Consider the following 25,761-nt stretch of genomic DNA (forward strand, 5'->3'; position numbering starts at 1 on the left):
TTTTTCAAATAGTATATTTAATGCACAACTAATCCTGAACAACCAGACTCAACCTGATATTTTCCTGGGACCAGATGGAGGGTTTTTAAATGTCATTCCTCATTTTAGCACCAAACCATCTTTCAGTTCGTTGGTGAGCAAGCACTCAGGAGTCAGGGAGACGTGCAGTTTTCAGTAGGACGTGGGGTCATTTGCTGTTTGCTTGTTTGCTGCTCTCCCTGCTGAAAGAACTCAGAGCAAACAGGGCACTTACTCTGGCAGAGAGTTTTCAACCTTCATTGCCTAGAGAAGAGGCCAAAAAAGGTATCATTCTAAATTAAGACGGCAGTAAATACTTCTTCCCTTCTGGAAAGAAGTGAGCCACTATGCCAGTACAGGATTCCCTTCTGTTTAAAGTGAATTGTTGTTGCCTTGAACTGACATTTTGTCTTTAGGGTAAGGCAGCCACACAGGAAACAAAAACTGTGTGTGTTGCTTTTATTTTTGAAGAAGGAAACTCAGACTGACTCTGTGAGTAGAACTTGGTCATGAAAGAAAACTGATGCGGTTTTACTGGGAGAAAGTGGCCGCGGAGCCGCCTGACCATCGCCTTCACTTTGCAAATCTGGTTTTCATATTCTCGCTCAGTAATCACCCAGAGCCATAACTGTCTCTGAAATTATTCATTAAAGTCATTTTCAGGGATTCTCACAGGATGACTCTTTTACGTTTATGATCTTCTGAGAGCAATGACATCAGCCTCTGTCTCTTTTCCGCTTTTAATGAATGTGCTAGGGAGACACAAGGGGCCAGGGCTCTGTCCGTGGGGAGGGAGGGGGCGGGCGGGGCGGGGGGTGGAATTCACCAGCCGCTCTGCTCCCGGCGCGGTCAGCTGAGCCCGGGCGCGCGCAGACATCCTTTGATTAAGGAGGGTATTCCGGGGAGTGCAGGCTGTGCAGAAGATCACGGCGGTGCCCTGTGGTGCTGTCAGCAGTGACAGATCCCAGATGGGGCCGCTACTGTATGGCAGATTGAGTTTCTCAGCCGAAAACTCACCCTCCCTCCTAAACGTCTTCAAAAACCTTCTCCAGATACTCCAGGTCGCTTCGTGTGAAACTGAAAAAGCCCTACACCGAAGTTGGTTTTGCTTGCTTGCGTGTGTGTGTGTGTGTGTGTTAGGCTCCCCCCCGCCCCGACCCCTTCCTTTTCTTCTTTCTCTGCGCTTCCACCTCCTCTGAGCATCTTAGACCGGCAAGGTTACCAGGCTGCTAACGGCGCAGACTGGCGGCCCTGGTCGTTCGTGTTCGCCCGGCCCAGCGCCGCGCCGTCGTCTCCGCACCCAAGGGCCCCGACGGCAATCCGGTGGGTAGGGGCGCGGCGTCGGGGATGCGAGGGCCCCTCGGAGCAGCCCAGGCAGCCGGGGTGGACAGCATGGGGAGGGCGGGAGACTGAGCCTTAGGAGGAAGCGGAGCCGCTTGGCCTGGCCCCCGGCTTCCCTCCCGCGTTTCTCCCGGGTGGAGCGCCGTCCCGCCCGCCGGGACAATTTCAGGGGCCGTACAGAGCCCGGGAAGGAGGCGGGGGCTGCCCTTCGGGACCGGGAAGGGCGTGCGGACGGCCTCGAGAGCCTCTGGGGCTCGGCGTGAACCGGGGCGGGTAGGGGGAACCGGGGCGGCGGCAGCTGGACCAGGGCATCTCCCAGGTGAGACGCGGCGCACGGAGACTCAGCTCTCCAAGCCATCAACATCCGCCCACTTGAGAGCTGCCAGTCTGGGCCCCAAGTTTCGTACTCCTGGACACACATGGGGTTGGAAACTCCTTTGCAGAAACTACTGGACTTACTTTAAACTTTTATCTGACAATTAAACAGCCCCTTCACTATCTCTTCGGAAGCGATGGAGATTCCTTCCGAGGTGCTGTCCCCTCCCAAGGGTGCCCGGGCGGAGGGGGATGGGGGGAACGGGAGAGGGTGAAAGGCGGAGCGCTCGGAGCACCCTGATTCTGCTCCAATTTCTCGACCCCAACCATCCAGACCTCTTAACTCAGGCACTCGGCGTGCTCCCACGGACCTGGGGCGGAGGCGAAAGAGAGAAAAGGAAGGACAGAAACCTGGAGAGAGCGAGTTTTGCTTTAAAGAAGACGTTGGTCTCTCCTTCAGAGTACCCGTGCAGCCGCCTCCGCCTACGTCCACACCCCCCCGAGTAAGGGCAGCTTGGAAAGTCTCAGATCCGCTTACAAAAGAGTCTCTATGGAACCCGGAGAGGAGCTAAAAATACCGCAGACGCCGGGCCCAAGGTGCTGGGGGTCTGAAGAGAGCTGGCGGCCTCCCTCGGCCCCAGCTTGCCCTGGAGGCACCGCCTTCTGCACCTCGAGGGTTCGGCCGGGGCTTAGCTGGGCGCCCACCCGGCAGCCACTGGGCTCGTTTCCCCCACGTCTTTGAGCCCTGATGACTTGGGCCTCTTGTAGCCGAGTCTTTAGGTGCAACTTCTGGTCAAATCAGAGGCCACACTTTAGACTCTCTTCCTTCTGCCCCCTCTGCAAACTCAGAAGCGAGGTAGGACCACTACGTCCTATTTTAAGTCAGTAATAACCCGGTCTCGCAATATTCCCTCTACACTGTGTATAATGAGCCGCATGGATGCATGCAGTTGATTGCAGTCCGGGGACAAAAGATGACTTGAAAGAAATCTGTGAACCCCCTATTACAGCTCTCTCGGAGAAAAACAATCTGACAGTTCTTTCCCCTGGTCATCAGGTAAAATCACAAAACTCTTTATATAACAGCAAAACACGCACTGAATTTCAAAACTCCCGCTTGCCCTCTTTAGAAGGCAGCTTTTATTTTCACGGCCCACGCTGGATGAAAGTGGTTTATTTTGATTTTTTTTTTTTCCTTGTACCCACATGCCTTGTAAAAGGTTCCTGTGCACGGGCCTGGCCCCCCTCTGATGACCGCAGGGGCCTTGCTTCCAGACAGCAGCCCCCGCCGTTCGGTTTTTAAGTCCTCGCCTGGAGCCGAGGTGTAATTGCGACCCCGCCCGAGCCGCGAGCCTCCCGGGGGGACGTTTGGCCAGGCCTGTGCTGGGGCCGGGACCTCCCAAGTGGCGAACCTGGGAGCGGGGAGCAGCGCGGCCCTATCCCTCCCCGCCTCCCTCCTCCCTCCCTCCCCTGCGGACTCTGCTCCTTTGCTCTGGGTCTCGGTCCAGGTTGCCCTGGGCGCACAGCGTTTCTCTTCCCCTCCACTTTTTTGGTTTGCTCTTGCCCTTTTCCTCTCTAGCATCTTTTTACCGCTCTCCCCGTCTCCTTCACGCTGAAATCCCAGCCCCAGAGAAGTAGAGTGGGGATTTATCGGAATCTGGAGAGACTAACAGAGCCTCTGGCCCCGCGGGCGCCGAGGCGGAGTCGCAACCGGGCGCGCTTCTGCGTAACGTCAGCGCGCGGGGTAATTTACCTTCCCCGGGCGTCTGTCAATATGACTAATTTCCACTGGGGTCAAAAAGCCTTTCTCCGGCAGTCCATCTTGGAACGCTCTCTTACGCGGCAGACCGGGTTAGTTGTTTTGTTTCCAGCCCTAGAAATAAATACTCTTGGGGGCGTCCCTGCGTGGGGAGTCCGAGAGTAGCAGAAGAATATATACACGGTGTCAATTAAAGGCAGTTTTCCTTGAACTACGAACTGTGATTGGGCTTAAATGACAGCGACCTGCTAGCCTTTTAGTTCACATTACCTAACTCGTCCTTGATACCAGTGCTTTCTTTAGAAACAGGAAATCGGAAAAGAGGGAAATAATTACTGCTCTAGTTTCCCTCGGCGGCATGTAGATCCCTACTGAAACATTTTCTTCTCGTTTCGGGGTGTGATTTAAACATAATGTATGCGCGCGTGGCTTGCTAATCTGGCCTAGACAGACAATATATCATCCAGGTGGTATTATACAATAATTTCAAAATTGCTACCGACTGCTTAAGTGTGAAATCAGTGCTGCGGATTGAAACGTCCTCCGGGACTCGATATAGGCGGCGAGTTGATGTCAGTTGCTCTTGGAGAAATGGGCTGAAAAAAGCCAGGGTGGTGGATGGTGACGAGGGATGCACGTCTGCAGAACCCAGTCCTGTCTGGAGCAGGGCACCTAGTCGCAGTTCTTGGGTGCTGGAGGAGGTAAATGTTTCCAATCCAGGTCCACCGGGAAGTGAAAGTCGCCAGAAAATCCATTTCCCATCTTTCTAGGCTCTGGCACAGAGGCCTCAACAAGGAAACTTTCCTGAGTTAAAATGTTTAACAAACTCTCTTGAAAAAGCATGTCAGCCCTCTACCCATTTTGTGGCCTGTAGCGAGTCAGTGCTTGGACCTTGGGCAGTTAGGAGTTTCGGTGGACCCACCGGAAACCTAAAAGCTAAGGCAGAAGAGAGGAAGGCTCTCCTAGGGCTCCTCCACGGGGCGGTCTTTGACCTCTGCCTGCGGGAGTGGGCGGCGGGCACCCTCGGCCAGGATCCCACCTCCTACTAAGACCCGCTTATCCTCACCCCCAAGTCGAGAGGGCGTGCGCGTGCGCAGACACACACATACCCTCCTTGCCTCTCTCATCTGTTGGTGCATTTATGACCTAATGAAAGTATATCCTTTAGGGAAAAGACTGTCTATAAAACGTGAAATATGAAGAACCCGTTTGGATATTCCCACTCCCAGCCAGACCTGATCTTGCAGTCTTTTTTTAGCACAAACACCTTGATTCCTTCTGTTGCTTCCATAACCACACTGTGAGTTTTACTAAATGATGATATTTGGCTCTAAAAGTGACCTCTGCACATTCCCAGCAGGAGGAAAACTCTCCAGCCTGAAGATATTCATTTGGGGGAAGACCTGCTTGGAGGAGGGGGTGGAGGGAAGTGGAGGTGGAAGGAGGTGGGGGAAAGAATTGTACTTTCTATTCCTTGTCTTTGGAAAACCCTGACCCCACGTGTTCAAACTGCCGATAACAGCTGGAGAAACCAAGGGCTCTTTCAACTCCCTTCCCTTCCCTCCTCCTTCACTGGTTTCCCCAAATGCCACCTTTGGGGGTCTCACAAACATTGCCCTGTTCTTTCTCCTGGCCCCCCTGCTGAAATCTCTCCCACTTTCTGACATAACCAAGTAGTACCTCCTTAGAAATTACACAGATGACCACCTGTTTTCGTGGGAAAAGAGGGTCTGATTCTGTGTTTATGGGAAGCTTGTTTATTAACATGAGTGAGTAGAGCAGAGATAATCTCCCATGTGGTTTTTCTATATACCATACCTTTACATAAAAGTTTTTAAAAGTCCCTTTCATTTTGCAATTCACCTTTGCCACAGGAGTGGTTTCAGTTGTTTACCATCAGGGACTATGCCCCCAGAAAAACTGCAGGCGGTGTAAGCTCCAGTGTGAGCTGATGAGATGGGTTGCCAGTTAGGGTGGAGTTGTTTATTTGTACATTTAAAAACTTTTTATTGAAGTATAGTTGATTTACAATGTTGTGTTAATTTCTTTTCCATTATGGTTTATCACAGGATATTGAATATAGTTCCCTGTGCTATACAGTAGGTCCTTGTTGTTTATCCATACTTTTTAAAGAGCATGGCAGTTCTCACTAAAAGTTTTTTGGCACCCAGGGACTATTTAATGATCTGGGGATGGAGTGGGTTGGTTATTCAACTCACTGCTTCGTTGATCCATTAGTTTCTGAGTTAATTTCATTAGAGGAATTTTTACTCTCTTTTTTGGTGTAGGCTTCCTGAGTAGAATTAGCCTAACAAGAAACTTGCAGTTGGTTAAAGCCTAGGGCAATGGCAGATTGCCATTGTGAAGTGTTCAGCCCACCCTGAGAAGGGTAAGAGTGGGAATGTGCTGACAGGCAACCATTTCTGAGAAACGGTATCCTCTTCCTTATACAAGAAATTGTCCGTTTTCAAACATTATTAGAAAGTGTCAGTCCTTCAAACCTGTTCTAGCTCAGCCTTTCCCCTTGGCACTGAGGGTTTGGTCAGTCCTGCAAGTCAGTGTTTCTAGTGATCTGGCTTAACTGGATAAGCCAATGGCTTTCAATTGGCAAATATTCATTTCTGAGAACAGAAGAGGAATTACCTTCTGCCTGACCTAAAGTTCTATACTTCTACGTGGGGGGGGGGGGGGGGGGGGTGTGTGGGTGTGTGTGGGTGTGTGTGGGTGTGTGTGGGTGTGTGTGGGTGTGTGTGTGCGCACGCGCTCAGTCACTTCAGTTGTGTCTGACTCTTTGCAACCCTATGGACTGTAGGTGTCCAGGCTCCTCTGTCCATGGGATTCTCCAGGCAAGAATACTAGAGGGAGTTGCCATTTCCTCTTCTAGGGGATCTTCCCGACTCAGGAATCAAATCTGTATCTCCTGCACTGCAGGCAGATTCTTTACCGTCTGAGCCATCGGGAAGCAGAAGGCCCCTATACTTCTGCATTAAAATACTATTTTCTAGTCAGATTTCCAGCTTACAACCCATGGAACAAAACAGAAAGTTTATTATATATTTTGCAATCCAATATTCTCCATAAATGGACTCTAGATCCTCCTATTCAATACATGATATTATGTCTAATAGTACTCAGCATCTAGCATCTATCATATATATCCTGAGATTAATTTCTCATGAATAGGCAGTACACTCTCACAGTCCAAAAATATACAAAACATGTATGTGAATAGCCTTTCTCCATCAGTCCAGTTTCTTTCTCATTGTTGTTAATTTCTTTTATGGTCCTCCAGAGCTCCCTGCTGCATAGAAAAGCGAATAGGAATGGGATTGCTATGAATCCAGAAGGCTACAGTTTACTCCATTTGTATCTGTTCTGCTGATCAGGAGGGCTTGGGGGATGGGGGCAGATCCCTGGAAGCTTTGAAGAACTTAAAGAGGCTCATGTCAAATACAATCTAGTCACGGTGTGAGATGCCTCCTGACTGTAATTTTAAAATATCAGTGAAAGAGAAGACAGAGCACATGCAGAACAAATGGTCCCTAAGGCTCCAAACTGTGTTGCTGAATCCAAACAGTCAGGGGAAAGGGAAGAAAGAAAGGAAGAAAAGCAAACAGAAAGAGTAAGGTGATCAAATTTAGAACTGAAAAAACGTGGTTTCTCATTTTTTGGTGTGTGCCTCCCCCCCAGTTAAATTTCAAAGGACTAAATTGTTAGGCATCAAGTAAGTCACAAATACATTTCCTCCTACTTTCAGAAAGGTTCTCTCATGTTTTAGTCTGTAAATATTTTGTATGGGTTACAAATGGAGAGGGGTGCAGGGCAGGGGGAGATAGGGAAATGCACATGTATTTTAAAACAACTGAGATAAATTCTATAGTGTAACAAGTTAGTATATGTAGATTTGATAGACCTCAGGTATTTTGTCCTCTGAAATCTTAAGAGACAAAAATAAAGCCAGAGTTGACAGCTCCCTATACAAAGCAGATGGCACCTCCAGTTACATCAGTTACATTAGGGCAGCTCTCAGAGAGGTTCAGGGGTCTTACTATCCAACAGTGACTGACCCCGACCATTTTCTATCTGGGAGTCAGATGCAGATGGAGAAGAAGACATGCCTTGTAGGAAAAGTGCCATAGACAGGGCCCCCTGCCAGGGTTGGGGCCAGTTCTGCTATCTGGGGTGTTCTGTGACTTCCTGGTACCTGGCCAGAATTGCAGCTGCTAAACTGGCTCAAGTCAATGGTGCAAGCCTCCTCACTATGCTTTCTTCCCTTATCCTTGTCAGTGGGGTTGAAAGATCTTCAGCTTCTTGATGAAATATAGCTATTACTCTATAAGTGTGTGAATTCGCATGTGTGCATGTGCGTGTGTGTGTGTGTGTGTGTTCAGGGGTGGGGTTATTAAGAATTCACTCTTTCTATTAATGCCAAAAATCTCTCTTCTTTCACTTTGTTATTCTTCTGGCCCTCTCTCATAGTAATACTAGATGCAATAATGACTGCAAAAGCTCACTGCTGATTCTCTTCTCTGCCTCTGAAGAGATTCTTGCCTGCCCCTCTTAAGGACCCACTGCCAGGTTTTTAGCCTTAGTTACTGTGGTTAAGCCACCTTCCACAGCAGGGGTAGCTTTCAGATCACCCACTGAGTTCAAATGATGTTCTGGTAGGACTAAAGGGCATTGGTAGGTGAAAAGGACCCCAAACCCCTGCCCCCTGCAGCCCGGGAGCTGTTCATCAGACTGGAAGCCTAAGGCTCACATAACTCTAATTAGTGTGCGCATATGTTGGCTAGCCTCTTGGCCAGTTTTATGAGGTTTCACTGGCAGTGCTTGAATCAGCAGGTCAGATGAGGATTAAGGGTCCTAATGAATCATGTGACCATAAGTGGTCTTGGATGGTGGCTGTGATCAGACCTACCCCTGGTGTTCTCCACCCTGAGGCTCTTTTCATTCCTGGAAAGGAAGGCTGGTCTGGGAGGAACCAGCCAAAAAGGGCACCAGCAGAAGTTTAAAATGTCCTTATCTGTGTCTTGGCACAGAACATTACTAGAATGTGTATGTATTTTCAGTCTTTTGGAAATTCAGGAGAAAAGTTTTGTCTTAACTGTATAGAATTTCAGAGTGGAAGTGGGACTTTGGAGTTCTAATCTCTTTTTCACAGGTGAGAAGACTCAGGCTCAGAGATGCTTCTGGTCCCTGGCCAGCACAAGCCACTGATGAGTGAGACTGGGGGTGGTGGGTTCCTCTCCTCGCCTTAGTTATTTCCCGGGGTCTCGTATTTAAGGGAAATAAGGAGGAGATGGCGGCTGGAAAAGTTTTGAAGGAAAAAAAGGAGAGAGATGTGGAGACTGAGGTGGGAAGAAAGGTCGCCAGAAAAGTGATAACCTTGGGGTGGGTTCCTGGAGGCCAGTCTTCATATTTCCTAAAAGTCTTTACTGCACTCCACGGCAGCTATTGGAGGCTGTTTTCACAGATACTTTGTCGTGTGTGTGTGTGTGTGTGTGTGTGTGTGTGTGTGTGTGTGTGTGTGTTTAAGCCAGTCCAGGAAAACACTCTTCTCTCTTGGGAAGAAGGCATGATGTTTCCAAAAGCAAAGCAGTGAGGCAGCTCTCATCAAAAGCGCTGGTGGATCTGGTGACAAGACGGACACGCGCTTCGCTTGGAGCCTGGGAGTTGTCAGGCGGCGCGGAGGCCGCGGGGGGACAGCCTCGGGGCCCCACGGTGAGCGCGCCTGGTGCTGCTGCGTCCCTGGCCGGAGAGAGGCAGCGACGGGGCCAAGGAACCAGCGAGGATTCTTGGGAAATCGCGCCGGAGGGAGGTTGGTAGATCAGAGAAAGGCGAGGTGGCGACGAAGAGAGTGCGGGAGGAGAGACGCGGTCAGGAAGCCCGGCTGCTGGACTCTGCGTGGAATCAGTCCACCGCACGGCTGAAGCGGTCCACTGTCCTGGCTGAAGATTCTGCTTGGGTGCCTCTCTGGGTGAAGGCACCACCAGGGTGGCTCTTGGTTTTGCCAAAATTCGCGCTTTTAAAAACAAATGTTTTTTCATTCTTTGAGCGTGGGTTTCGGTGAGGTCTGAGGCTGAAGATTCTCTGGGGCCTCGGAAGCCATCGGTGGTCTTCCCTTAAGCCTCAGAAATAGAACTGGACAAAAATAAAAATCAGCAAGGAAACTAAACAGCCCCCACAAACCATCCTTCCAGGGCTGGGGAGCTGTATTCTGGCCTCAGTGGTCAGGTTCGAAATAAATGGAGTCCTGGCTTGAATTACACCCTGGGGACAGCATTTTAATGTAAATATAAGATACGCTTGTCATAATCACTTGCGGGCTCCGAAGCACCACTAGAATCTCCGTTTAATTAAAGGGGCAGGAGAGGAGAATTACCAGCCAATTAAATCTGAGCCTATTTGTAATACTCCCTTCGCTGCTGCCGACTTTAAAATGCGAAATGACTGTAAACGTGCCCACATATCAAATTGTTGAACACAGGTGAAAACTAGAGGAGTAAACCAGGGGACCAGAGGTTGGGGGAAAAAGAAGAACGGGGAAAAACGCAGGCCTCCGGCCGAGGCCGGGGCGCCAGGCTGCCTCCCCCCTGGCGCCTCGGATCCCCGCGCTACGGCCGGCGCTCGGAGCTGGACCACGAAGGAGGCCATTTCCTCTCTTGGTAGAGGTTTCCACTTCTCTCCTCCCGGCTGATTTGCCCGCATCTCGCGCATGTCGTCCACAGCAGGCCCAGCGCCCCAGGTCCGCTGGCCGGGGAGGAAGTGAGCTCACTGGGCAGGCTGGCCCGCGGCAAGAGAGGCTTGCGGAGCCCGGGGAGGAGCTGCGAACCTGGCCTGCCCGCCGGGGCCGCGCGCCCGGACGCGGTCTCAGTCGCGGACTTGGTTCTTCACGGCTATGGGTGCAGGCGCGCGGGGAGCGACTCGCGAGGCTCAGGCCTCCGGGACAGAACCCAGAGGCTGGGGCCTCGTGAGCAGCGGGGTCCCGCACACACGGCCGGGTCCGTGCAGCCCCAGCCTCCAGCCGCGCGGGTGCGTCCCCGGCCTAGCTGCGCGCTCCCGCCCCTGCGCGCCCACCTCCCCTTCGCCTGCACGCGCGCCCCTGCAGACGGACGGTCCTGGGGATCCGATTTACCTTGCGAACGTGGAGTTTTTCTGGGGCCACCGCTGTCACCCACTCGTGAACACGCTCAGTCCTCGCGCTTCAGAAGAATGAGCTACGGATCCTTCTCCCAATCTTTACAGTCTTCCACCGCCAGCGCCGGCGCCCCACGGCTCCGCTGCAGTCCTCTCTGGAAACGCGGACAGAGCGAGGCAGACTGTCTCGTCCAGCACGAGCCCCCGAAAGCCCCGAGCCAGCCCTACGAGCGTTTCCAGGCTGACAAGGCGCCTGACGATGCAGGGGCACCTGTCCAAACGGGGCCTTAGCACCTCGTCCTCCAGGCCGCGATGCTGCTCCAGCCGTTTGCGTCGGAAGAGCTGGCGACAGTCCGGAACCCAGCTCGGAGCGGGTAGCTCTCCGCCGTGCGGGGAGAACGGGACCCCGGACTTCCTCTAGGCCTTGCTACAGGGCCCTGCTCTCACCCGAGGAGAAGGTGTCTGAGTGGCACTCAGCGCTGGGTGCGATCCGTGCGTGGCCTGATTCCTGGTGGTTCGGGCGCCTGACAGCGTTTGGGAGAGGCCCAGGAGCTGTGTGTTGGGGGTACGGGGTTATGGTCAGACCGCGAGGACCGGTCCGCGTCTGCAGGGTGCAGTGGGAAAGCTTCCCGGGTTTGTGTGCAACTGATCTGGAATCCATTGGAGAAATTTACATCAAGTAGGACCTAGCCTTTTCGCCTCCATCCCACCTCTTGCAGAAAACACCCGCACACCTCATCTCTACCCAGTGGCTCGATAGGTCGTCCCATAAAATCAGTAAAATCTTGTTTTCCACCTAACCTACCACGTGTTGGTTATCTATTTTAAAACTCCAAGTCTTTCTCTGTGCACTCAGTAGGGAGGTGGTGAAGCCTCCTGGTGTCAACCTTGGCAAATAAGGAGGGGAAAGCGTCCTCGAGATTTCCTGGGTGTGCCATCAGCTGACCTTCCCCCACCTCCTGAAGCCTCGATGCGCATCCCATCTGGTCCCTAATCTCTCCCAGCAAGTCCCCTCTGCGGTCCCTGGCTGCCGCAGCGCCTCCTGGCGCAACACACGGGGCAGCCAGACTCCGACTCCACCCTGCAGGCCAGGCGGCCACGGAGGGGCCTCGCTACTGGCTTTGGAAACTCCGTTTTTCCCACAGTATTTCACATTCATATTACTTTTAACACCCTGTTAGGCAGTAATAACACTGAACCTGCTAAATACTTCCATGCACCAAGTCAGCCCTCCCTCAGTCACAGCCTTCATGGGCCTTCTTCTGGTGAGGAGATGGCTTTCTCAGCCCGTGGCCTTGTAGGCTTCCTTCTCTCCTCTCTTGAGATCTATCTTCAGACCCTACAAAGTTGGTCCTGGTGGTCGCTGCTGGGTGGGAGCACACAGGTATGGGAGAGGTCTTAGCCCTGGCCTACAAGGGCGGGAAAGAGGATGGTTGTTGTGGGGGGAAGACATGGATGTGGGGACTGTTCAGGTTTTGGTAATTATGTGCTGCTAGCTGGGCGATTATTCAATGAACAAAGCCTTGCTTCATACCAGGAGCAAGACAAGAAGTAAAACTTGTCCTGCATAGTAAGTCCTACCTTCCCTTCAGGAGCCTGGGGCCCAAGGGGTAGCATCTGGGCACTGAGCGGCCTGGGGTTGGGGTGGGGCCAGAGCCCAAGACCAGGCTCAAGAGCTTCAGAGCAGAGGAGAGGTCAGGCTGGTGAGGAAGCCCAGCTCCCTGCACGGAGTCACTCTTTGGCTGTTGGGTGGCTTCTGTGGAGTGGCACTTGCTCCCAGAGGAAGGGCAGAAGGAGCCTTAGAGTCCAGTGACAGTGCCCTGGACCCCCCTGGGCACAGTCAACAACATGGTCCTGGCCCTCCCCTGTGTCCCAGGCCTGGGTTCCCTGTGTGTGCTGCAAGGTATAGCGAGGGGGCACCTAAGCAGGACTGAAGCCGTGGTCCTGAGCTTCAGTCTGAAGAGTCCAGGGAAGTTGAGAATGAGCCTCTGCTGCTCCTCAGGATCCCACCTCAGTTCTTCCATCAAGGGAAGCTATAATATCTGCTTTGGTGGGAGTGGGAAGGAAATAAGTTCTAAGGAGAGTCCCTTATGTGTGAAGCAGTTTGCAGGCTCCATATTGTTTAATCTTCACCAACTGTAAGAGGAGTATTTCCAAACCCTGTGTGTCTGCAAGGAAGCTGAGTTGCAGACATGAGGGACGTGGCCAGAGCCATGGGTCTGTGCCTCCAAACATACTCCAGGCCCCCTACTACTGTTCAGTAGTACCTACTACATTCTTCTAAGGGCCAAGTCTCCTGGTGACCTTTACAGGGAGTTGAGCTGCCTTCCATGAGCCTCTAACGTGCATTCCTAGAGGCTGATTGAGGTCATGGGAAATTCGGGAGTGGGAACTTGAAGCTTTGGGCACTATTCAAGTTGTAGTGCTTTTCTACCACTTCCTCCAAAATATCCAGGATACTGTAAGTTCCCAGACTCTCTTCAACTCAGGAGCCCAGCATCCATCACATATATTCCTCAGTGTCACTTATTGCGCCCCACCACACAAGCATTGAGATTGAAACTCTAATTCACTGGATTCGTTTCTGCTCTCTCACTAATATCCAACGTGAGCCCAGAGCTCTCCCCTCAAGACTAGGGAGGCCTGGGAAGGGATTCACACGGTTCCTAACTTCCAAGAGCTGCCTCAGTTTTTTCTCCAATTGTCAGGGCTAGAGTTTAGAGTTGGCCCAGTGAGCAGAAGGGACCACCCACCCCTAAGCTGGGGGAGGAAGACTGAGTGTGGGGCCTTGGAAACTAATGCATCAAGTTTTGGTAGTGAAACCCTGGGAGCCCCACCTCCCAAACATCCTTATTTGTGTGTGTCCACCTCCCAGCACTTGTTTGGTGGTTGCCTCTTGGGGTCCTAGGCTCCCCTTTCATCCACAGAGAGGTGTTCTGGTGACTCTAGAAAAAAACGCTTTAGATTTTGGATTTGAGGCATTGCAGAAGGTATGATGAGCCAGAAGGCAGGGAAGGGGCATGTGCAGGCCTGTGGCAGGAGATGGTCGTGATTTGAGAGTTGCTTAGGGAAGCAATTTTTTCCTGTTTCCTTTCCTACAGAGACAGTCCCAGCCCAGAGCCCCTCCATCCTCTATTCACTTTCTCCATTCCGTTTTTCTTTACTCTCCTGATGCTGAGCCTGGGAAAGAGCATTGTGGAGCAAGAGCCCACATCCTTCTTTTCAGGGCAGTCAGCAGCACAGAGGAGTGGTTCCAGGAGGGCATTAAGGACAAATTGTTTTAAAGAGCCCCTGAAGCCATACTCATCCCTGTTAAGCCCTCTTTTCCCTTCGGGCATGAAGCGGAAGTTCTGGAGCAGTTCCTGAATTTCTGCTTAAACTAAGAGCTCTGGACCCTCATTTCCTCTGGAACACTATTCCAAATCTGGAGGCAGCTAAATGAGTGGTCCTTTAACAGGACTTTAAAAACCCTACAGGGTACGTGAATTCATTTTACAGTCATGGGGGAGTGGGAAAGAGGGAATGACTATAGTGAGTTCCTAATTGCCCTAGGAACCCTACCCTGCGATTTGTTTAGTAAACAGTGATGTATTATCTGACTCTAGTGACTGATAGACAAGTACAAACCAAGTTAGGGAGCCGCAATGCACACGTGGATTTCTTCTTCGTCATCCTCTGCCATCATTTCCACCCCTACTTGTGGCGGGTTGGCCACATTCAACTTTAGGAACACCAAATCCAAGAGACTGGGATTAGGTCGCCAGTTTGGGTTGAACTTGGTTTTTCTTCCCCCGACCAGAGTGCCCTAACCCGGAAGTGAAATCTCCTCTCCTTCCAGGGACTCAGTCTGGAAACAGTAAAAATCAAGGCATTCGAGACGGAAATGAAAAGGACCAGAAACTGTAGGAAGAGAAAGGAAAGGGGAGGTAATTGTGCACAACATTCGAAGAGCTTTCAGAACTCTGCCTGAGTTACCAACAACCGAAGCTAAAGCTTGTTTGTCTCCACTTGGCTCGGTTTCTCCACACGGTTTCTAGAGGGCAGTTCCCCAGCTCAGTATTTCCGCGGTTCTTCGCGTGGGAAGGGCACTTGCAAGCGGGGCTGCTCTCCTTCAGGGCTCTAGCCACCCGCGGTGGTACTGGAGGGGCACCACGCCCGACGCCTCAGGGGAGATTCTGGGCTGCTCACCGTTCCCGAATAGTCGGACCAGTGATATTATTACAGTTATTCATGACCAAGGTGATTTCTTAAGCCAATACCAAAAAGAAACGGCTCAAAATGAGAACACTAGAGCAGCTGGGCTGTGCGCGCTGGCTGAGTGGGGATGGCGCCGGCGACAACGCCCCCAGCTGCTGCCTTGGCCCGGTGCCGGCCGACAGGCGCCCGACAGTGGGCATCGAGGCTCGCAGGGTGCAAAGGTGCCGTCCTGGAAGGCAGTGCCGTGAAACGACTAGACTAAGACACTCCTGGCTACCTAAGGAGACTTGTTACCTCCAGCTTCCTCCCAGCGGCAGGTTTAAGGTAAGTCTCTCCTTTCCTAAGGATGATATCCCTCCCCCCAAAGCCTTCAGGGGTTCAGACAGTTCCAGGACTCTTGTAATATTAGGAACGTCGCGATGATCCCGCTTGAGCTCTTTCCCAGCGGCTGAGAAGCAAGCGCCTTAATGCATTTCGGGGCCAGGCACGGCTGGGCTGAGTCCTGGCTTCTGGACTCGATTTGAGCCAGCATCTTGGCATCGAGAAGTTTGTTTTTACGTTTGAAAAACTGGGCCCTATGCCCAATAAGGGTTTGAAAGTGCCGCTTCTAGCCCTGGTGAGCCTTATCGCTGTGTATATTTGTCTTTGGGAAAATCCCCGTCGTTTTTTTCCTAGAAACTTTTCCTAGAAACGCGGGATGCGATGGAACTCCCATCCCCTCTTTCCATGAAATGTGGCTTCCTAGGCGACCCCCTGCCTCCTCTGACCGCCGATTCTGGGGTCCCCAAGTCCATCCCTTTGGTCTCATAAGCGATTTACTCCAAAATTTGCATTCTCCCACCCAGTGGGTGAGACCTGACACTTGCATTCTTGGGATTGTGTTCCAGTCTGTTCTATTATTACCCTCCCGCTGCACGTCTCAGAAGCCAACATTAGACGGCCCCACATTAGACGGTCCAAGAGCACCAGAACCTGCGCAAAAACCCAGACTCCTAATGCGAGTGGAACAAGGTCTCCTACTCACCTGCCAAACGAGCCAGGCCCCACATGCATGACTAGGGGGCTTGGGAGTGGAAATGATGCAGTGACCAGCTGGCCACAGGGACCAAGGGGCGACAACAACTGGCCTGTGGAAGAACCCAGGGATTTGGGTGGTAGGGAGCCGCCTGGGCTTGGGGTCCTCAGCCCCTCCCCCTGCCTTCACCCACGCAGAGAAGGGTTCAACATTGGCGGGTACTGGGCCCCTCTCACCACGTGCTGCTTCCGAGGGAATCCTGCATTTCGCGTCAGGCTCTGTGTAAAATTTTTTCACTAAGGAAAGTTAAACATCTTGCATATATTTCCATAATGGTCAGGCCCTAATTACGCCCAGGAGGGCGCTGGGACCATGGAAGACGCTTGCAATTATACATAAAAAGAAAAAAAAAGTATAGTTTGGACCACTGTGGAGTGTCCAGAACCGACAGGTTGGCCACTAGAACGGGGGCACCTGAATCCATTCCAAAAAGGAAGCCTCTGTGTCACCTTGCAGTTGAGAGCTCTAGAGGCAATAGGTCAGTGAGATGGAGCTGCCTCTCTTGGACTCCTTCCTGGGTCCATATTTGGCCCGCACCACATTCAACTGGGACCTAGTAAAAATCTCTTAAGTTTGCAGACTTGGAAAGAGAGGAAGGTTGCCAGGCAACAGAATTGCAGAAACATCCTCTCGGTCACGTGAGATTTACTGCAGATCAGGAAGTTATCTAACTGCCAAAAATCTTCAGACTCCAGAACTCCAAATGTTGACTGTTTCTCACACCTCACCACCAGGGTCTGGGGTGTGCTTCCTTGGGGGTTATCCAGATTGCCTATTCCTTTTCGGCTTCAATCTACCCCCACCTGCCCAGTTGCATTTGGAGATGATTTCCTTTTCTTTCTCCATTCCGGAGACCATGTGGCTCCCATACTTACCTGGGCTGGCTCTTCCCCCACCCAACCTCAGTAAGGGGAATTCCAGATCTCTTGAGGAGGGAAAGCCGGGTTGAGGAAGGGTCAGAAAAAGGAAGCAGAGCCCAGGTCCAGGCATGACATATTATATTCTTCTCTGGTGCCTTTGATTCATTCCAGAAAAAGTGCAACAGAAGAAGTAATTTTAATGTGCCCCCTCCCTTTTTTCTACCAACGCACTAATACCCAGTTCTGAGCCAGGTTCACGGGCAGAAACTGGCCTTCTGTGGCCTTGGATCCCTGAAAGAGCTGGTAAAGATCTAAGCATACAGTAGGAGCTGGAACAATAGATCATGGTTGACAGACAGATGCTCCGAAGGAAAAGGAGCAATTATTTGAGAGCAACTGTAAATAAAGGTGGGCATGTGTGTAGCCTGTGCCTATCCAGTTAATTTCAAGCTTGTAAACGAGATCACCTCAGGTAGATCAGCTCCTACTTTCAACACAGTGCCCAAACACAAGGGGGCCCACTCCAGCTGACCCACGGAACAGACAGGGCATCGGTGTGATTTCTGCTGACAGTGCACCTCTCCTGACCCGCGAGTCTCTAGGCGACCTGAGTCCCCCCGCCCCAGTTCACCCTCAAGCCAGATTCAACCCAGACAACCAAGACCTTCCTGGAAGCCAAAGTGCATAAAGGCTGTGCCTCGTGTGCCTGGTGAAATTCACCCTGACTAATGGGGCACTCGGGCCGTGCTTGAGTACCTGCGGCGACAGGTGGGGCAGGGATGCTACAGTGACGCCCTGGTCTTCCACTTCGGATGCCCCTTCTCTGAGCAGACGCTAACATGCTTGAGAACTGGGACTTGATCATGACTAACTGGAGAGGCTATAGTGTCACCCAGCTGGTTGTTGCCGTCGGCTAAGGTAGTTTACTGCTCTCTTTTGGCTCTAACCTTCGCCTTGAGCATTTGTAATTAACCACAGGCGCCTACATAGTCCGTGTGGTGCACACCCACGGACTTGCAGAGACCCGGAAGTGGTGGAAGCTCTGATGCTGCCGCTCTTGCTGGGCAGCCCTCTCCGCTCCGCCCACTCGCGAGGAGCTGGGTTATCGAAGGCTTGCGCCCCGAGTCACTTCGAGGACTTCTCTGCCTCTGGGTCATGGTGGGTGGCAGCCTGACCCTCCGTATTGCCAGGAAGAGCCCTAGCGGATTTAGGGCGGGCAATGGCACCCCACTCCAGTACTCTTGCCTGGAAAATCACATGGACCGAGGAGCCTGGTGGGCTGCAGTCCATGGGATCGCTAGGAGTCAGACACCACTGAGCAACTTCCCTTTCACTTTTCACTTTCATGCATTGGAGAAGGAAATGGCAACCCACTCCAGTGTTCTTGCCTGGAGAATCCCAGGGACGGGGGAGCCTGGTGGCCTGCTGTCTCTGGGGTCGCACAGAGTTGGACACGACTGAAGCGACTTAGCAGCAGCAGCAGCAGAAAGTTACTGCACAGGTAGAGGGAGGCAAAGGGAAGGAGGACTTGACAGTGGGCACATGAGGGCCCATTTGGTAACTCCTAACTGGGTGTTAGGAGTTAGATGACTGGGTGACTCCTAACTGCCGTCAGTAGGACATCTTGGGTCCAGCCTGGCTGGTGTCCACGACGGGAGAGCCCGGGGATGAGGGTGTCAGGGCAGCGCCTCCATCCACGTGGCTGACCTGCTGGGGGCCTGTGGTCCGGCCTCGCCGTTTCCCTGTTTGTGGGTTCAGGCGCAGTTGGAGAAAGAATAATGTCTCTACTTTCAGGAAAAACATCAAAGACCGGGTCTGCGCAATATGGAACACATATGGAAGGGCTCGGAAGGCCGGGCCTGCCAAAACATGTTTCGCAGGATTTTCCTCCTCCTTTTTTTTTTGGGTCCATCCCTGCCCCACCCCCACTCTAGTCTACTTTTTTTTTTTCCTCCCCCAAATGGGAGGGAGCCACCAGCTTAGGTTCCCCGGGAGTCGGGCTTTCGCTTGCGGCGGCTGCCGAAGATCCACAAGGACTTTGGGAAGGTGACTTTCACCCACAAGGGACTGTAGGGACCGCAGAGCCATGACTCCGCCAGGGACGAGAGCAGAAGTGTCAGGTCGCTTTGCTTTCTACCTGGTAAAAGCAGGTGAGTTTCCTGCTGGTAAGCACTCCCTTAATGTTAAGTTACACCAGCTGAGTCCCAGGCCTGCCTTAGTGCATGGCTCCTGAGATAAGGGCAATTCAATACTTAATGAGTATTGAAGCGACCGGCGGGCAGGAGCCTGCACACCTGGCTCCAGTTTGCTTTTTCACTTCGGTCTAAACAAGATTTGGGGCTTCCTAGGTGGCTCAGTCGGAGAAGGCAATGGCACCCCACTTCAGTGCTCTTGCCTGGAAAAGCCCATGGACGGAAGAGCTTGGTAGGCTGCAGTCCATGGGGTTGCTAAGAGTCGGACACGATTAAGCGATTTCACTTTCACTTTCATGCACTGGAGAAGGAAATGGCAACCTACTCCAGTGTTCTTGCCTGGAGAGTCCCAGGGATGTGGGAGCCTGGTGGGTTGCTGTCTATGGGGTCGCACAGAGTCCGACAGGACTGAAGCGGCTCAGCAGCAGCAGCAGGTGGCTCAGTGGTAAAGAATCCACCTCCAATGCAAGAGACGCGGGTTCGATCCCTGGGCAGTGAAGATCCTCTGGAGAAAGAAATGGCAACCCATTCCAGATTCTTGCCTGGAAAATCCCACAGGCAGAGGTGCCTGGCAGGCTGCATGCCGTCCATGGGGTCACGAAAGAATCACACATGACTTAGGGACTAAACAACAGCAAACAAGATTTATTTAACAGATGCAAAGCTCCTCTTCCTCAACAGCTATTTTAACATTATTATTACTACTGGATAATAGTACCTATCACAGTTTTTTCAGTTACCTGAGAGAGGCATGGGACAGTTGGCCCAAAGTTCAGGCAGTTTGCTTCAGGAATTTCTCAAGATAAAATCTCAGCATGTAAGGGGTCATTAAAATGATCTAGTTTCGGCTTCTGAATTTCCCTGAAAATGAACTGAGACCTAACAAGATAGCTACTTGCCCAGGGCACATACTAGGGTGGAACTGGGGAACATGCTCTCTTTGAGCTAACTGCCCCTCGGTTGAAGGACAAGCTGGGTAATTTCTTCTCTCTTCACTACTTCCCATTAAATGGATTCCTGTGATCACCTCTGAAAAATGTTCTCAGGCTATATTCCTCAGCAAACTTACATGTAGAGTTGGTATTAAAGGCAGGGGTACATTTTGGGGGGCTCCCTTTTAAAAGCAGATCCATGCTGTCACCAGCACATGCAGCTTTTTCTAATGTATTATTGATGATGGTGGGGAAGGAAACATGCCACACAGGGAGCATTAAACATGAATCTCACTGAATCTTCCAGTACCTAGTGACTTATAATTTGCCCCCACCTGGACCAGTGGGCAAATTATCTGACAAGCAGTTAGAAAATCTGGACTTTCCACCTGGCTTTGCCATCAACCTGCTGCATGTCTGGACCAGTCAGTTTCTCTGGAGCTATTTGCACATACTTTTAATTTTTATGATATACACATATTTTAATCTTTATTTACTTATATGTGTGTGCTATATATTTGTGTATATACATATGCATGTATATATGTCATTCATTAAAATTTTTTTTTACTGGAGTATAATTGCTTTACAATGTTGTGTTTCTGCTGTACAGCAATGCATATTTCATTTTTAATCTTGGTAATCTGTTGATTCATAAATCATTTGTTTTTATGTTGTCTGATGCTATTGTGTATATCAACATACAGTAAGTCCCTTACTCATAGCAGATGGAGAAGCAGCAGAACCAGCTATGCTGCTGCTGCTGCTGCTGCTAAGTCGCTTCAGTCGTGTCCCACTCTGTGCGACCCCAGAGACAGCAGCCCACCAGGCTCCCTGTCCCTGGGATTCTCCAGGCAAGAACACTGGAGTGGGTTGCCATTTCCTTCTCCAATGCATGAAAGTGAAAAGTGAAAGTGAAGTCGCTCAGTCGTGTCCAACTCTCAGTGACCATGGACTGCAGCCCACCAGGCTCCTCCGTCCATGGGATTTTCCAGGCAAGAGTACTGGACTGGGGTGCCATTGCCTTCTCTGGAACCAACTATAGCACCCTGCTTATTCTTGTATTAAGTATGCAATGAGTGTTAAACTTGCAAAGTGCTTTAGTGTTGCTTCTGCCCTCTTCTTGCAGATGAGCATAGGAGCCCAGAGAGCTGGTTTCTCCAGGTTGCACAGCTGGAGAGCCCAGGATTGCTTCTTGCTCTGTGCCACATTCCTCTGTGAAAATTTTTACAAAGACAGGTCTCTAGGAGCCAACCATCTGCACCCCTCACCCCATTTTCTCATTCAGAACAGCAATACCTGAACCAGAACATAACAGTCTTGGGTTCAGGAGTTCAAAATTAAAGCAAAACTCAAAGGCAGCACCTTGTCACTTGTGCTGTGTTCTTTTAAAGATACCAACTCTGTTGTGTGAATTTTGAGCCCACAAGGACCTTTGGGACAAGGTTATAGTTCCTCTAATGAGGATACAGTGACAAGTCTCAGTTGTTTTAGAGTGTTGAACTCAGTGTAAGAGACTTAGAAATTCATGATCAAATAAAGAAGCAATATAAAAATTAACAAATTTATAAAGTTAAGTCAATGTTAAGAAGTGATCCTTCTCCCTCACACAACAGACACCCAGATTATCAACAGTAGGGGCAGGTGGAAGAGCTAACAAAGGAGTTATTCACTATTAATGATGAGATGGTAAAGCTGCTCTTGCTTGCTTTAGGGAAGCACCTTCTTGATGTGAGATATGATGTGGGGAGCTGTCTGCCGTGTTGGAAATTAAGTCTGGGCACTTTCTCCTGTTTCGATTGACCTTGATGAGCCTGGCTGGAATCCAGGGGTGTGTAGCGCAGCAAGCAGTTTCTCTGCACTGAAGCTGTCTCTGCCTCTGTCACCCGCAGGCTGGGAGACCTTGACAGCTTGGAGGCTAAAAGAACCCCACAGAGCACTAGGGCTGTGCGGTGTCCCTCAGCAAAGACCTTACATCTGTGGGGATGGACTGCCAGCCTAGACAACAACTCCTGGCTGTTGTCCTGGAGCAAAGATACTCACCTTCCATGTTTGAGTCTGGCTGATTATGTAAGGCATTCATTGCAACTCTAGCTAGAGCTCTCCAGCCCCTCCTGGTAAACCTCATCCTCAGGGTCCTGTTCTAGAACTTTTTCTCTGCTGATTTGAAAATCTCTCCCTGGGCAGTAGTCAGTCTAATCTAATCTAATCTCAGGAGTATCCCTGAGGTTGTTATAAGAACTAAATGAGAAAACCTAATAGTAAGTACTAGATGCATGTTAGCAGTTATTATCATCACTGGTATTATTTTTAGCCATTCTGTGGTCACAGATGATGTTGATGGCAGATTTTTCTACAATTCAAGCCTTTTCTAGGAGCACTAGACCTGAATATCCAACCCCATACAGGAGGGTATTGCCATATCCTAAGTGGATGTACTTAGATTTTTAAAATTCACCATTCTCAAAATGGAATATAGTTGTAGTCCCTGTTGCAACTCATCGTCTGGTCTAGTCTCTGTGAATGGCACTGATAACAGTCAGGGGCTAGGCCAGTAACCTGGCAACCATCGCCAGTTCCTCCTATTATCTTTCAAATCCGCTTTCTTCACCTGCCCCCGCCTCCTGCCTTAGTAATGGCAGGTACTGACCATGCCTGCATCATTCCATCATTTCTCCTCCCACCAGTGTGCACCTCAGCTTGTCCTGGAAGCAGCCAGCGTCGTCATTATATAATGTGATGTGATCATATCATTTCCCAACTGTAAATCTTCCGTTCACTTCCCACAAACTTCCAGGAAAATGTAAACGTGAGCGTGTGACGCTCCTTACATAACATCTGTTTTCTCGCCACTTTCCCTTCTCACACTCGGAAGCCTGGCTCTGCTGACCAGCGATGGACACCAGTGGTTTTCTGCCTTTGTGTCTCCGCATGTGCTGTCTCCCTCCCCTGTGCACACCTCCCTCCTCCCCCACAAGGTAGAAGGATGTCATTCTGTTGGTCCTTCAGGATTCAGCCCGGGTGTCTTCTCTTTGAGGAAGTCTTCACTAAGCCTCAGGCTGAGTACGGAGTTTATATTCTACAGGATTGTAATTTCTCTCTCTTCCACCAAGTGAGTTCCCAAGGGCAGTAGAACAAGTCTTTAATCTTGATGGCCACGGTGCTTTACTGGTGTATAGAAGGTGTCCATCACATATTTGCTGAATATGAGAATGGCCCGGAACTAGAATAAATATATTTGGTTTTATAGCTGCTTTTATTCTGATTCAAAGCCATTCTCACTTTCAGTAAATATGTGATAGACACCAACACAACATTTTTTCGAAGCTGCAGGTTTTTCACCTGTGAAATGGGGACAAATGATGCCCCCTAATGTTGTGAGGATTAATGAAAAGTGAATGTGAAAGTCTGCTATAAAGTGTATAGCACGGTACCCGAGTCGTCATAATAAATGCAAACCCATCTTTCCATACATGCACGTAATGTGTGCATTTGTATGCATCCATGTGTCTGTTGGTGCACCTGCATGCTTACTTGGAAAAACAGCTTCCAAAACCTTCACTGCTCTTGATCCCCCCTGAACAGACCTGCTGAAATAGGTGGGTAGATAATTTTGATAAGTAGTCCAGGTTTAATAGCAGTGCTGTCCAGTTAGCAGACCTATGAATTCATCACATCCATACACACAAATGCAAACTGCAAATTTATAGGGCACTGAACAGTTACTAGAATCCACTACAGCTCTTATTACGGCTGTTACTGCTTTCTCTACTAAATGCTTTTATGTTGAAAGCACTTCCCAGCCGGGCTTTTGTCTTATTTTCACATCAGTTACTGAACGCGTGGTTTTCCCAGTTTGCATGCCAAGGGGTCCCTTTCCTTTTCCAGTGCTCAGCTGGGTGGGTAGCAGAGCCTGTCGTCTTTCCGTTCCCGGAGGTCGATGGAGGAAGTTTGTGCAGAACAGGTACTCGGTAAAATCCGCCAGAACCCATGAAGGCGTAAATCGACCGGTGCTTGTTTATAACGCTTTGAGTTGCCACCATTATGTCTGCGCTTCGGGCCTGCCCTGATTGTGGAATCTGCTCTTCTAACGTCAGTAGCGGGGGAAATTCTTGGTCTTTCGTTTCCCGGGAGGGTAACTGCCTCTCCTTCCGCAGCGCGGGTTGCCAGCTGCCCGGTTGCCCCGGGGCTTTGAAGTGGGAGGCGCTCCGGGGCGCCTTGCCTCATAGGTGCCCGCAGCCCCTCGCCCGCCTCCTCGACCTCCTGCCTCCCGTTCTGCTCTGAAAAGCCAGGTGGCGCCAGCCCACAAGCCCTACCGGAGTGGAGGGCGCGGAGTTGGAAGGCAGGCAGGCTGGGCTGGCGCTCCCTCCCCTGCGCACCCCTGGAGGGATACGAGGTGTCCTGTGTGCCACATGCAGCTTGGGGAATGGAAGTAATTAAAGCCATGAGGTTTCTGGCTTTTCACGGTGTTTTCAGTGGGTTTTGATTTGGGGAAGGAGGGCGAGGAGTGGGGCAGGCCTGTTCCAGTCTCGCAGCATCCTGTGTCCGCCTGTCTGTGCTGCAGATGACGCGCGCACGCGCAGGCAGGGTCGGAGGCCTGGTGTCCTGAGCCAGGCATAACTGTGCTGAGTGACAGAGCCCTGAAGGCAGGTCCTAAAGAGGCAGGCCCAACCCAGCTCTGAAAGGAGGGCTTTGAGCTTCCCTCACACGACAGCTGAGGGTCTGACTCTATTAGGGAAGGCACACGTTTCAACTTTCAAACCCCATTCTTTATCCTTGAAGTGTTTCCAGGCTTTGAACTACTGTCATTTAACAGGGAGAAGAGAGAAACTCCATTATGTGATTATTATAGATTTACTTGATTTAAACCAAACTTCATTGAACAGAAATGTTGGTTGAAACTTAGAAAATAACCACTTATCTGCTAATGAGAATTTAGCCATCTACACGTTTCAAATCATCACCAAATTTTAAGTTAAGATGAATCCAATAAAAGTAATTTTCTGGCATTTATTGGAAAGCTAGGAACACAGAGTTGGTATTATGGCCTGTAACAATTTTAGAAGTTTAATAGAAATGACAGTAACACATATGCAAACACATAGAGCTCTCAGCAATGTGGGTCATGATGACAGTGTGCTACTAATGCTGCCTTTTCTGTGATGCTGGTGGTATGTTTGTTACAGTGTGGACTTCAGAACAGTGTTTTTCATACTGCAGGTTGCTATCCATTAGTAACTCATGAGATTAGTAATGTGCAATTTGATTAGCAGTTTTAAAGTGGCATAGAAAAGAAGTTTTCCCCATGAGTGTATATACATGTATACTGAGTCACAATGCAAAATATACTTCTTGTCATGGATTACATTAAAAAGTGAGAGTGATAGTGGTAGAGAAATCCAACAAGGGCCCCATCAGTGTTATGCTCCTGGAGTTTGGGGCGCAAGGCTGGGGCTCCTGCTGCCCTGCAGGAGCTAGAGGGTATGTGCCCTCTTGCAGACCTGACCCTGAGCATGATCCTCAGAGAAAATGAGATCAGGAGATGAGGATTCCGTTTTTCAAATCTCAGCCCTGTGGGTTTTTTCCTGTTTATAAAAGTAATACATGATAAGAAATCATGTCAGATCTCAGGCCCCAGGAAAAAGATTGGCATGGAAGAGTGAGATGGAGCCCCAGGCCTCAAGGGGAAGGTGGCAATGGGAAGATGGGCATATAGCAGAAGCCTGCTTATTCAGTCTGGGTGTGGAGGGGAGGGCGGCGGGAGCCAGACATTGGAAAGGGAAGTCTTCATCTTAGCTTATCTTAGCAGGGGAAGGTAGAAAGAATAGTCTTAAACCAATTCTTAAACCAATTCCCAAGCTCAGGAACCGACCCTGGGCATGAGGAATGCTTTTGTCCCTGATCTTCCTCTCTGCCCCAGTGTCTAAGAGGAGCA

The 25,761-nt window shown here is 50.6% G+C and overlaps 1 protein-coding gene across 2 annotated transcripts in view; it reads left to right on the forward strand.

The window, feature by feature from the left end:
* The first annotated feature begins 1,055 nt into the window (after positions 1-1,055).
* The window catches only part of SCRG1 (stimulator of chondrogenesis 1), a 109,385-nt gene continuing 84,679 nt past the window's right edge, over positions 1,056-25,761 (forward strand). The window contains exon 1 of one of the 2 annotated variants that reach the window (XM_060411049.1): positions 1,056-1,341. Coding sequence is in view for 1 of the 2 variants with exons in the window: in XM_060411048.1 (XP_060267031.1) it covers positions 14,849-15,091 (243 nt within the window). In the remaining variant the exon portion in view is untranslated. Of the gene's footprint in view, positions 1,342-14,396; positions 15,092-25,761 lie in introns of those variants that run through there. The other variant, XM_060411048.1, reaches the window with a different exon arrangement.

Source organism: Ovis aries, chromosome 2, assembly GCF_016772045.2.
Source record: "Ovis aries strain OAR_USU_Benz2616 breed Rambouillet chromosome 2, ARS-UI_Ramb_v3.0, whole genome shotgun sequence".
NCBI classification, from domain to species: Eukaryota; Metazoa; Chordata; class Mammalia; order Artiodactyla; family Bovidae; genus Ovis; species Ovis aries.